At 37.6% G+C, this 12,605-nt stretch overlaps 1 protein-coding gene across 1 annotated transcript; it reads left to right on the forward strand.

The window, feature by feature from the left end:
* The first annotated feature begins 6,925 nt into the window (after positions 1 to 6,925).
* Positions 6,926 to 10,135, forward strand: smtla (somatolactin alpha). The gene is made up of 5 exons (XM_029446522.1): positions 6,926 to 6,941; positions 7,067 to 7,257; positions 8,537 to 8,650; positions 9,578 to 9,757; positions 9,941 to 10,135. Exons 1-5 carry the CDS (start codon positions 6,926 to 6,928, stop codon positions 10,133 to 10,135), a joined length of 696 nt encoding a protein of 231 aa, XP_029302382.1.
* Positions 10,136 to 12,605: the final 2,470 nt, after the last annotated feature.

A 12,605-nucleotide genomic window follows, 5' to 3' on the forward strand; every position in this document is an offset into this window, starting at 1 on the left:
AGGGAATTTGACAATTTCATCATTTCTTTCACCCAAAAGTGGTTTAGCTATGCCTCACATAGAAATGTTCACGCTAATTATAAACTAAATGTGTATAAATTAGAAATTAGCAATCTAAAGCATTAAAAATACTTTCTTTGCCTTATCTGCTGTTCTATTTTCTGCTGTGCACGTTTCAACTCTACATTGTAAGTCATAATTGAGGGAGCCCGTGGTCCATAATGCACGCTCTAACTTACATTCCAGAACTGTAATTTAACATTCTAGAACTGTTATTGAAATTCTAGAACTGTAATTTAACATTCAAGAACTGCAATCTAACATTCTAGAACTGTAATTTAACATTCTAGAACTGTAATTTAACATTCTAGAACTGTAATTTAACATTCTAGAACTGTAACTTAACATTCTAGAACTGTAACTTAACATTCTAGAACTGTAATTTAACATTCTAAAACTGTAACTTAAATTCTAGAATTGTAATTTAACATTCTAAAACAGTGATTTAACATTATATAACTGTAATTTAACATTCTAGAACTATAATTTAACATTCTAGAACTGTAACTTAACATTCTAGAACTGTAACTTAACATTCTAGAACTGTAATTTAACATTCTAAAACTGTAACTTAAATTCTAGAATTGTAATTTAACATTCTAAAACAGTGATTTAACATTATATAACTGTAACTTAACATTCTAGAACTGTAATCTAAATTTTAGAACTGTAATTTAACGTTCTAGAACTGTAATTTAACATTCTAGAACTGTAATTTAACATTATAGAACTGTAACTTAACATTATAGAACTGTAATTTAACATTCTAGAACTGTAACTTAACGTTCTATAACTGTAATTTAACATTCTAGAACTGTAACTTAACATTCTAGAACTGTAACCTAAATTTTAGAACTGTAACTTAACGTTCTAGAACTGTAATTTAACATTCTAGAACTGTAATTTAACATTCTAGAACTGTAACTTAACGTTCTAGAACTGTAATTTAACATTCTAGAACTGTAATTTAACATTCTAGAACTGTAACTTAACATTCTAGAACTGTAACTTAACATTCTAGAACTGTAATTTAACATTCTAGAACTGTAATTTAACATTCTAGAACTGTAACTTAACGTTCTATAACTGTAATTTAACATTCTAGAACTGTAACTTAACATTCTAGAACTGTAACCTACATTTTAGAACTGTAACTTAATGTTCTAGAACTGTAATTTAACATTCTAGAACTGTAACTTAACATTATAGAACTGTAACTTAACATTATAGAACTGTAATTTAACATTATAGAACTGTAACTTAACATTCTAGAACTGTAACTTAACATTATAGAACTGTAACTTAACATTATAGAACTGTAATTTAACATTATAGAACTGTAACTTAACATTATAGAACTGTAACTTAACATTATAGAACTGTAACTTAACATTATAGAACAGTATGACAGCTTTGGAAAACCTCAAAACTACTCTAATGGACAGTGAGTGACAAACATCCATTTTGCGATCTATCTGGCCCGACTCTAACGTGAGAACTACTATTCTTTTTACATTCAGAAAACATGAACTGCATCATGTTTAAGAATTCCTTAAGTTTATGTAACTTCCTTCATGATTCATTCTCTGTTGTTTAGGGACATGTCAGCCAGTATCAAGTTTTACTCATTTTAATAATTGTGTCCCATAAATGTATGGTATCACATAACAGCTGAGACCACCCAGGCTTCAAATGTGAGAGGATTAAATAGGTGAAACCGGTATGATTCTTTTCAGAAAGAAAAGTTTATTTCAGGAGAAGATCAGGCAGGGGACAGTTGACTATGTGATATTGCCCGCCAACCCAGAATCCCTCTCTTTTCCCTCTTTTCATTTTACTTTATTCTTCCCCCTTCGTCGCTCCCTCCTGCTCGGCCTTCATTGATGTTCTTCCAGACTTTTCCCCGCTCTCTTCAAACCCCGTCCTAATCTAAACCAGCGCCCTGTGCGCCCAGAACTCAACTGAATCCACTGAGTTCTGGTAAGAGCTGAAGAACTTTTTAAGATTTTGAAACTGCTCCAGCTGGTTTTATCCCTAACGGGTCCGGAACAGAAGTCCCCTTCCAGCATCGCTGAGAGAGAGAGAGCCGGCCGAGCCGAGCCGCATCAAAGCTGGGAAGCCCCAGTATGCCACATATATAGAGATATATTATACGTTATTTAACATTGTGTTAAAGTCTTTTATTTAAAGTTAAACTTTCAGTTTCGATAGCCAAATTAGAGTGCTCTCATTCTTTGAAATCAAATGAATTATTATAAATGAATTATTAAATCTGCTACAAGCAATTCAGGATACATTGTAAATTATTTTTAAGTACACATTTCTCACATTTTATTTGTCTTCTCCATGCAGAAGATACTAACAAATTGCTTCTCAGCGTGCAAATGCAAACTCACAATCACACATTCAAGCTCACACACAACACATACAAACACAATGACCCCGATTGCAACAGTTATAAAGAGGCATAAAATACAAATGTGTAGTTTTCTCAGTCGCCTCAGGACTTTTGGTATTGCACTACAAAATGGAGTGTCTCTTTGAATTTCAAAGTTCTCATTAAAAAAAAAGTCTGTTTTTCCATTTCACTCGTCTCGTGAACGAATAAGATAGCCACGGAACAGACCTGAGGCTAATCATCCAACTGTTTATTTTTTGCTCATATAAAATGATATGATAATAATTTATCAACCCAGACAAATAAGGACAGTTCAGCTGGTAGCTACAGTGTGGGTGAGAGCTGACTGAACCATTAACTTTGTTCTTTTGAAGCCTGAAAGAAAGGCGACAATATTTAATGCCGCTAATGGTTACATTGTTGCACATCAAAAAACAAGACAGCTGGAGAGAAAAGAAGGCATCGGCTGTACGGCACGCTGCTCAAATCAGCTGACTTCTTGTCCATCTTAAACTCTGGATCACACATTCACTACTTTTCATGCACACAATGCATTCTACTGACTGTTGCACACAGATTGTACACAACAGTAGGGACACGAGAATACAGTACAATACAATACATGAAATACAGTGAGGAGGGGAATCCAGATGAACATTATTATCTCTCTGGAAGTGTTCTTATTAAACATATTGTATGCAGTATACCCTGTCCGAAGAGAAGCAGATACATTGTAGGCAAACAGGAATTTTGAGAAAAAAAGTCAGGAGTAATATTGTGCATGTGTTGCCGTTTTACAGGTAAATCCCGTTGAAATTAAAATCTCATTTTCAAGGTGATGTTCAATAATACAAGATACTGAAGAAGAATGAAAATAGAAAACATGTACATGGAACAGAACATATTTGGTTGAGCGCTTGAGAACAAGTGTAATTTAGAATGTTTCTCTCTGGAACAATGTCTTCCAATCCATCCTGCCTTTATATATATATATATATATATATATATATATATATATATATATATGTATATAGGCAGGATATATGGTTATTTGCATCATCGTAAGGAGTACAGTATCTACATTATGTGTAATTATACCCCTGACATTACATTTGCTTTTTTTTCCACTGAACATTCTTCGCTATGAAGCTCTGTCTTCCCTTCTCATCTCCCTGTCTCTCATGCACACATAAACATCACCACACATACAGTACTCAAACTCTTTCCATCATCCAGCAAGGGAGGGATACGTCCCAATTCAGGAATTGGCAATCAACCATCAGCAAGTACGAGAAGTCCGTCAGCACCAGAAAGATTAATATGTATGAGTGCTCTTCACAATATGCTGTGTGAGGCGGTATAGTAGGCATTTGCTCTCGCTGGGATGGAGAAAGCATGACAGACATGGCATGCAGTCATGGTTTTAACATGGACAGGAAATCTTGTTCCATTCACAAAGGCATACTGATGTTTTCCTTGAAGGGATTGTTCCTGACAAAGAAAATAATATATATTTTTACCTTAAGCAAAATGGTCTATTTTATGAACAGAATTTGCAAGAACTAACTGAATTTGTGTGAAGCAGAAATTTCCATGTAAGCGCACTGTTATGGAACAAGCTATGGAACACTTTACCTGCAGACATTAGGGAGGCAAACTCGCTCAATATCTTCAAAAGTAAGCTAAAACATAGATTTTTACTTCAGCCTTTAATAGGATATTATCTTAGCCTTTAATAGTGATATTTTATATCTCTTTACTTTAGCCTTTTAATAGTGATATTTTATATCTCTTTACTTTAGCTTTTTAATGGTGCCACTTTAAACTAATTTAAATGATTTCATACATTTGTGCCATGCTTGGTTTAACATTGAATGTGTAAAGGTAGCTGAGATGAATTTCAGAGTGTGTATTTTTGAAAAGCCTGAGATAAAATAGACTGTTTTACCACGGGGAAAAAGAGGAAGTTTCTATGATAAATGGGTATTGGAGAACAACTGGCTTTAACCGAAGGGAGTAAACCAGTTGAAAGGCCACAGGGGCCCATTGTTGATCTCATGCTTTCAAAATATGTCTCTGACAGTTTAAAACATTTACAAGAATGGTGTGATGAATGTGATTTCCCAGCAGTAGGGTCGTTAAGTACGGCACAGATCGGGAAACTAGGCATGAATTCCAATGTTATTTCATACTATTTTAATTCGGCTATTTTATATAATGGTATGTCAGACTCATTTACATCTACACTGTGATTATTGTACTGTAAATGCTCTTATTCTGTCTAATATTGTACTAATTGTTATGTTTTTGCTGTGAAGCACGTTGGGCTGCAATTATTGTATGAAAGCTATACAAATAAAGCATATTATTATTATTATTATTATTATTATTATTATTATTATTATTATTATTATTATTATTATTATTATTATTATTATCATCATCATCTCAAGGTTTAGTGCCAATACGCTATCTAACACAGTTTCTCCACTTCATGTGTTTTGATTATGCATATCTTTGCAAGTCACTTTGGTCAATGCAATTCTCGCCTTAGATTCAAAACCAAAATCCAAATAGCAAAGCAGCTGTGCCCACGTGTAAATACACCTTGCATGTGCAAATGTAGTATTAAAATACCAAATTCAATTAGCACAATATGTTGGTGGGGGAATAGTACAGACATGTGAGAAAATGGTAAATATATTCTATAGTAGTAGAATAAGATTATCAACGCTGTGATGATGTGGTATTGCGATAAAATGATATAATACACTTCCAGAAGATAAGATAAATATTTTAAATATGTTTTATTTATTTTATTTTTATTTATTTTTATTACATTCTTTTTAATTATATTACATTTTATTTAATTTTATTAAATTGTATTATATGTTATTTATATATATAAATATAAATGTACTGTATATAAGCAATGTTCAAACCATGTACAACACATGCTTGCACGTACATTAACACCTCAAATGTGAATTTATAGAAAGACTCAGACAGATTGAAATGTTAAATATGACTTTAGTCCTGTCAAATTACCTGTGATGTTTTGTAAATGTACCAACATGCATTCCCTGTACATTTAAAGGATCTAACATAAAGGGATGGAAGAAAACAAGATGCGTTTGGGGGACGTGTGCTTACATTTCCAATGTCTACTAAGCCGCCAAGGCGATGGAAAAGGAACACTTGAGGGAGTAAAATAAAGGTGATAACAAGAGAACATTGTTTCATATTGAAAAGGTTGGCATATGTGACATTAGGTTTCAGGTGTCTTGAGAATGCACAAGTGGAAACCACCTCTTCAGTAACTTTACACCCGTCAGCTGCCACTTTCTGATCTCGTCCTCATCATTAAACATGCTTTACTGAGGAAACACACATTAGAGCTCAAGCCTCTTGAATGCTATCCCTCTGTTCATGCAAAAAAAAAGAAAATCCTAATTTAAGGACAGTCTTATTTAGCATGCTAAATTTATTTTAATTGTTGATTATATGATTGTGGTTTTATACTCAACAATGACACTAATTAAATTAAATTGTATGTGTACGAGGGAGACTCGTCCTGTAATTTGCATCCGGAAAAAATGGATGAATTTATCGCCAGACAACTTATCCCCCGTAATCTTTCAATTTGATAACACTTTCACAAGGATAGATAAAATAAGTAGTGCAGCAAAGAAAAAAAAAAATATGGAGCATTTAATGGAGTCTGTTTCAAGCATGCACGGATTACTACTAAATGTGTGCTTCCTTGTATGACAGATAAACGCAGTCATTACAATCGGGAAACGGTAGCTTCTGGGTAGAGCTACTCTTACACACCCGTGGTTTTCTGAGCAGAAAGGAATATGAACGTCAAAATAAAATAAGATTTGAGGGGTTTTGTTAGATCTCAGTGATTTCCGAATCTCATTCATTCAGCCTCTCTTTGTTGTGTCTATTACAGTTCTACGCTTTCTTCTCTGCATCCTCCTCTGTCATGCACGTAGACATCTACATTACATACTTAACTCAGCAGAAAGGAGGGATCTTTCATCCCATTCCTTTTCTGAGCTTTTGTTTGATAAATCTAATCAGTCTCAGTCTTTATTCTTGGATTATTGGCCAGTGGTGTCAGGATGCTAGGTGGAATATAAATGTACAAAACATTTATTTGGATTTCTTTTTTTAAATCGACTGATACGGATTTCATATCGCCAGAAATATATAAAAGAAAAACTCCCAGGTTGTAACTTTAAATCAGGAATAAAAGTACTGTATTCAGGCCTAGCATGCCTGTCTATAGTTACTATCTTAGTGTTATGCATGAGGAAAGAAATGCATTGCTTTGGGAAGGCCAGTATCTTTTTACAAGAACCTACGCAAGACCAAAATGACCTTTTCCTTTATTCATGGAGTTCTCAAGCTTTATATATCAAGTCGACATGACAGAGAAGATACGAAAGACTTGACAGAATGAACATGATGACAGGTAATGCATCACACTTAGATACAGTATGCTTTGTATTTGTAGTGACAGATAACATCACTTTATTAAGTCCATCAGTGATTTTGATTGATGTAATTCTCAAGAAGGTTTTTATTGTTTGTCTTCAGTTATGCAGCGGGTAGTATGGCCTCTACTGCTCTGGCCCTATGTGCTTACCGTAAGCATCCCGCTAGACTGTAAGGAAGAGGAGGGAAGCTTCTCCCGCTGCCCCTCCATCACTCAAGAGAAACTTCTAGACCGAGTCATCCAGCACGCCGAGCTCATCTACCGTGTCTCAGAAGAATCTTGCTCTTTGTTTGTGAGTAACACCGACCACTGCCCCCCAAAAAAATCTTTGAACTCGTGAGGAAAAGACCCGTTGCATCCACAGGTTCTGACAGCATACTATAAAGGCATATTTATAGCGTGTGTTTAGCCTCAGGGGAAACTGAATCCCTCTTCACACTGAGCATCACATGAAGAAAAAAGACATTTTCATTGCGCTTAGAAAGAGAGGATTCAAGTGAAAGGAAATCCATCCATTACATACAGAGGGAATGTTCTTATCCGCTCATGTAGGACAGGAGTTAGTTTAAAAAAGAAAACATTTTGAAAGGTAAAATCAGCATTTTGAAAAGCAGTGGTGTTGAAACGCAGCCTGAGGCAAAGGCTACAGTGACAGCGATGCAGCATCTTTGCGTTTGAGAAGCTGCATGATATTACTTTTTATATAGAACAAAAAAAAGACTTGTGGTCATAAAATCAGGGCATTCAAGAGCAGTGGAAATATGTTGTTTGTAGTCAATGCTAAAAAGTTATAGTAGCGAGCCGTACATTTCCCAAGCTACGGTATATTTTTATCATAGATTCTATGCACTCCAGCAACACTTGGAATGAGTTCAACAATGAAAGCAAAATTACTTTTTGTTGGACTTTTTCACAATATGCTGGACCAAAAGGACTGGCGCTTTCCGTTAGATACTCCGTGTTATTTGCTTTTGATTCTGACATGATCATCGCCTCACTGCCGGGCTTCAAAGTAATCTTCTTTTATTTCTCTTCTGAGCCAAAAGATGTTTTATTGAAGGAGCAGGCCTCCGATGCAGTAATACGAATGTGATAATGATATACTGCAAGCAGTGAGAGCACAGGTTTTGCAGCCTGTTGAATCCCCTTCACTGTGCGGCTCGAGATCCAAAGTGGTCTTTGAAATGGGATGATGTAGGACTTGTTACCGAGAAGACGCTGCATGAGGTCTACAGAAGAGAACATGCCGCCCAACAAAATGAGTCTCTGCGGTGGCAGAGATTGGTGAAGCTTTTGTCGTTGTTTTTCAGATGTTTCTTTTCTTGTGGTTTCTTATAATTCTCTATCTAAGAGAACTGAAGGCTTGAAGTCGTGCACGTCTATTTAAAAACTTGAAACTACAAACCATTTTAACACAGATCAGGATCCTGCTGCTTATGACCTTTAGTTTTGAATATAGACAGTGAACCTGACATAAGCTTTTCACCTTAATTAGGGGTTTTAAGGATACATTTATATAAATATTCTCACGTGTTTTTGCTTCCCCCCTCCATGCTTGCGTGGACTTCTAGGAGGATATGTTTATCCCGTTCCCATTGCAGCTCCAGAGGAACCAAGCGGGCTACTCATGCATCACCAAAGCCTTACCCATCCCCAGCTCCAGAAGTGAAATCCAACAGATATCTGTGAGTACATGGCCGCTGATCACCTCTAAATGTTTTATTTCACCTGTCGGGGGTTTGATCTAAGTCTGTTGATAATGGCAGCATGTGGGTGTGCAACTCTGCTTTTATGTGTCAATGTGTATATCTGTGTTAACCAAGGCAGTTTCCTTGTACGCACAAATAAAATCTGAGTACAGGTGGTGGTGTGTGTCTATGCGTCTGTGCCTTCTGAGCCTTTTAGGCCCAATGTCAGCCGGATCAGTCGGGTGGAAACTAGATCGAGCCACTTAGCGAAAGACCTATGACGGGTGATATAGCTGAACTGTAATATGGTTAATGGAAATATCTACAATATTCCTTCTTTAACTAACAAAGTCTAAGTGTATATATGGCAAAAAGCAATATCCTTAAGGGTTGTTAACAATATTTGAAGCTGCTGGTTTGAAAGTTATGTCATCGCCATTAATAGTAACTGTGATCTTTGAAACTGCATAGACTGCAGGGCTCTTCTTTATGTTAATAATTTATCCTCTGCCCTTTCTGCTGAGATATTGCCTGCTCTGCGGTTTAACGGCCATTTGTACGGTGGTCATTTTCACTTGCTTTCAAGTCTGCTCTGCTTAGGGGAATTTAAGAAGGCTCAACTGCTTCACCTCTGACATTTCAACCCACTGTGTTTTGCAGAATGTTTTGCAGCTGGTAAGTCCTTGATCAAAAGCTACGCTGTTATCCAGCCTTTTTCGATTTATGTCTGTTCATTACTATCTAAACAATAATTGTGAAGGGCACATGGCTGCTCATTTAATACATGAATGTTCCTGAAAAGAGAAGTTTCATGTGTAGCCTTCAGGGACACCTTTGTGGTCAGTTATGTTTTTGTACTTTTTCACGTTTTACTTAATCAATACATTCAGTTGTTTTGAACTCCTCACCTGTGTGCCCCCGCAGGACAAATGGTTGCTCCACTCTGTGTTGATACTGGTCCAGTCGTGGATCGAGCCTTTGGTCTACCTGCAGACCTCGCTGGATCTCTACGAGGTCGCTCCTGACACGCTGCTAAACAAGACCAAGTGGGTGTCCGAGAAACTGATCAGTCTAGAGCAAGGGGTGGTGGTCCTCATAAAGAAGGTGGGTCAAACCCTGTGTCTGCATCACTGTTGAACAACTAAACCCGCAGTAGCATGTATAATTACGACATTGCATTGTACTACTTGGATACTAGAACTAAAGCTTGATGTATCTCTTTCACTCTAAAAGACCTAAACAATACACACCTTCTTTTCTTAATGTTTCCATCATGTTGCCGTGCAGATGTTAGACGAAGGACTGTTGACCACAAACAACAGTGAACACGGTTTATTCCAGTACGAAGCGCAGCCAGAGATGCTGGAATCTGTGATGAGAGACTACACCTTACTCAGCTGCTTCAAGAAAGACGCCCATAAGATGGAAACTTTCCTCAAGCTTCTCAAGTGTCGACAAACTGACAAATACAACTGCGCATAGGACTTGAAGTTCAGCTTTTAAATAATACAGCTTTAAATGAATTCCTGAGGTTGGTAGCCACACACTTATAGATATGACCATGCCTTAGGTGATTCAGCCTTGCTTGAAATGCAATACATTCTTTATTGATTGTTTTGGAACACCTTCACACAAAACTAAGTAAGTGTGATGCAGTGCCCTTTTTACAACATACTGCATTTTATATTTTCCTGCTCAGTTGTTATTTTAACCTGGCAAAGGCAACAGAGGGCAAACTCCCAAAAGATTATTTGCGTGTCGAGCTGTCAAAAAAATCTGCATATCCTGCCATTGATTTCCATTTCCTTTGTTCTTAACTGGTGTTTGTATTCCTCGCTGGCTCTAGCAGTGTTTTGATTATTCCCACGGCCCCCAGAGTATTCACTGAGACGGTTTCACTTCTGCATTAGTGAAATGAAACACTTTCACCGGAGATGGGAGTCAAGCAGAGAGCAAACTCTACTTTAAAAGAGACACATTTTGTTTGGTGCAAGAGAGTGAGGGGGAGAAAGAGAGAGAGAGAGAGAGAGAGAGAGAGAGAGAGAGAGGAGAGAGAGAGAACGGTAAAGTGAGAGAGAGGCAGGGAGAGAGAGAAATGGAGAGAGAGAGAGCAAGAAAAAGACGAGAGGAAAGGTAAAGAGAGAGAGACGAAGAGAGAGAGAGAGGAGATAGGAAAGAGAGAGCGCAGAAAGAGAGGAGAACGGTAAAGTGAGAGAGAGACAGAGAGAGAGAGAATGGAGAGACAGAGGATAGAGAGAGAGAAAGAGAAAGTGCAATGAAAAGAGAGAGAAAGAGAGAGGAGAAGAAAGAAATGGAGAGACGAGCACAGAGAGAGACAGAGAAAGAGGAGAGAGAAGTAAAGAGGAGGGAGCAATGATATACAGAGAGTGAGAGAGACATGAGAGATAGAAAAAGAGAGGGACAGAGAGAGAGAAGAAAAAAGAGAGAGAGAATGGAGAGAGAGATAGAGAGGGAGAGAGAGAGAGAGAAAGAAAGAGAGAAGAGAGAGAGAGAGAGAAAGAAAGAGAGAAAGAGAGAGAGAGAGAAAAACAAAAAAGAGAGAGATTTGCTGAGTGTGAAAGATAATACTGAGGAATATTTCTACGCCTAAATGTGCCTAATTTAACGTGGATGTCAAGTGATCAGGGGAGATACATTTAAAAATAGTTGATGTTATGAATACGTAACGTAGAATGCAATCTATGTTTTTTTCGTACTCCCATGTGTAAATAGAGGAAGCCCAATGTACTGTGAAAACCTTTCTAGAATACCGCTCTTGATTTAAGGCGCAAATAAAGCAAATGGTAGAAAGAAACAGCTTTGAAATGATTTGGTATGATTTGTGCTTTGTTGAGTGAGTGAGTGAGTGAGTGACATCTGTAAGTGGGCTAAAGTTGCTCTAAAGTCAAGATTAAATGTAGAGCAGTTTCCATGTTCTTATTTCTGCCCTTTCCACCCCCAAACACAAGAGGGCAGTAGTGCTCTTTCATGGAGGTTATCTTAATCACTGTGTCTGCTCAAACTGCCATGTATTTTATGACATCTTGTATTTCCAAATGCTAAGCTAACATGCACATCACTGCATGTTTCCTCTTGATTTGGGCCTGAAGGTAAAGAACTCCTCTTTTATTTGATTTAGTTATATAAGAAAGAAACTGTGGCACGATGTAGTGCATTCACCACGTATAAATCATCATATATTACAAATTATAAATATAAATTACAACATACTGTCACGACTGTCCTCTATTGATTGATGTGATCCCAGCGGCCACGATAAAACACCTACAGTAGCTTACAAGTAATAGGCTTGAAATTGGTAGGGTGCATTTCTTGTTCCATGAGACAGGGAAACAATAAAAGAAGCAGATGCCAAAAAGCATTTTTATTTCCCTCCCCCCCCACTGATCTCAGGATTATTCTTGACTTTTTGCCCCCCTCTCTCTCTCTCTCTCGAATGTCCTGCATCCTCTCCTCTTCCATCCACAGTAACCATATCAGAACATGTAAATCAGCCTTGTGGTTGCCTCGGTGAGTCCGGTGTCAGTGTAGAGAGGTGGTGTCGTGTGGCATGGGTGGATGTTGGGGCAGGATGTGGTAGGGGAGCCTAGTGTCAGCAATGTCAGGTTCAGCTTCCTGTGGCCTAATCACTTCAGTATGGGGGAGCGGAGGAGATTGGGTAGCCTCTACTCTGCAGCTTCACAGCCTCAACCTTGTAGTGCAACCCCAACATTACCTTGTTTGGTTCCTGACAACACACAAAGTAATCATAGGTGAGGTGAGCCCTGTGGCCCCACCCTCCTCTCAAGCTTGGAGGACATAAATATTAAAGATTGGCTATAAGTAGTGAGAGGAGGGAGGGGATCAGAGGAGGGAGAGAAAGATGTTAGGGAGTGGAAGGGGAAAGAAGGACACGGGGATGAAGGGAGGGGTGTGGGGCCTGGGTGATTTC

Source organism: Cottoperca gobio, chromosome 13 (genome assembly GCF_900634415.1).
Source record: "Cottoperca gobio chromosome 13, fCotGob3.1, whole genome shotgun sequence".
NCBI classification, from domain to species: domain Eukaryota; kingdom Metazoa; phylum Chordata; class Actinopteri; order Perciformes; family Bovichtidae; genus Cottoperca; species Cottoperca gobio.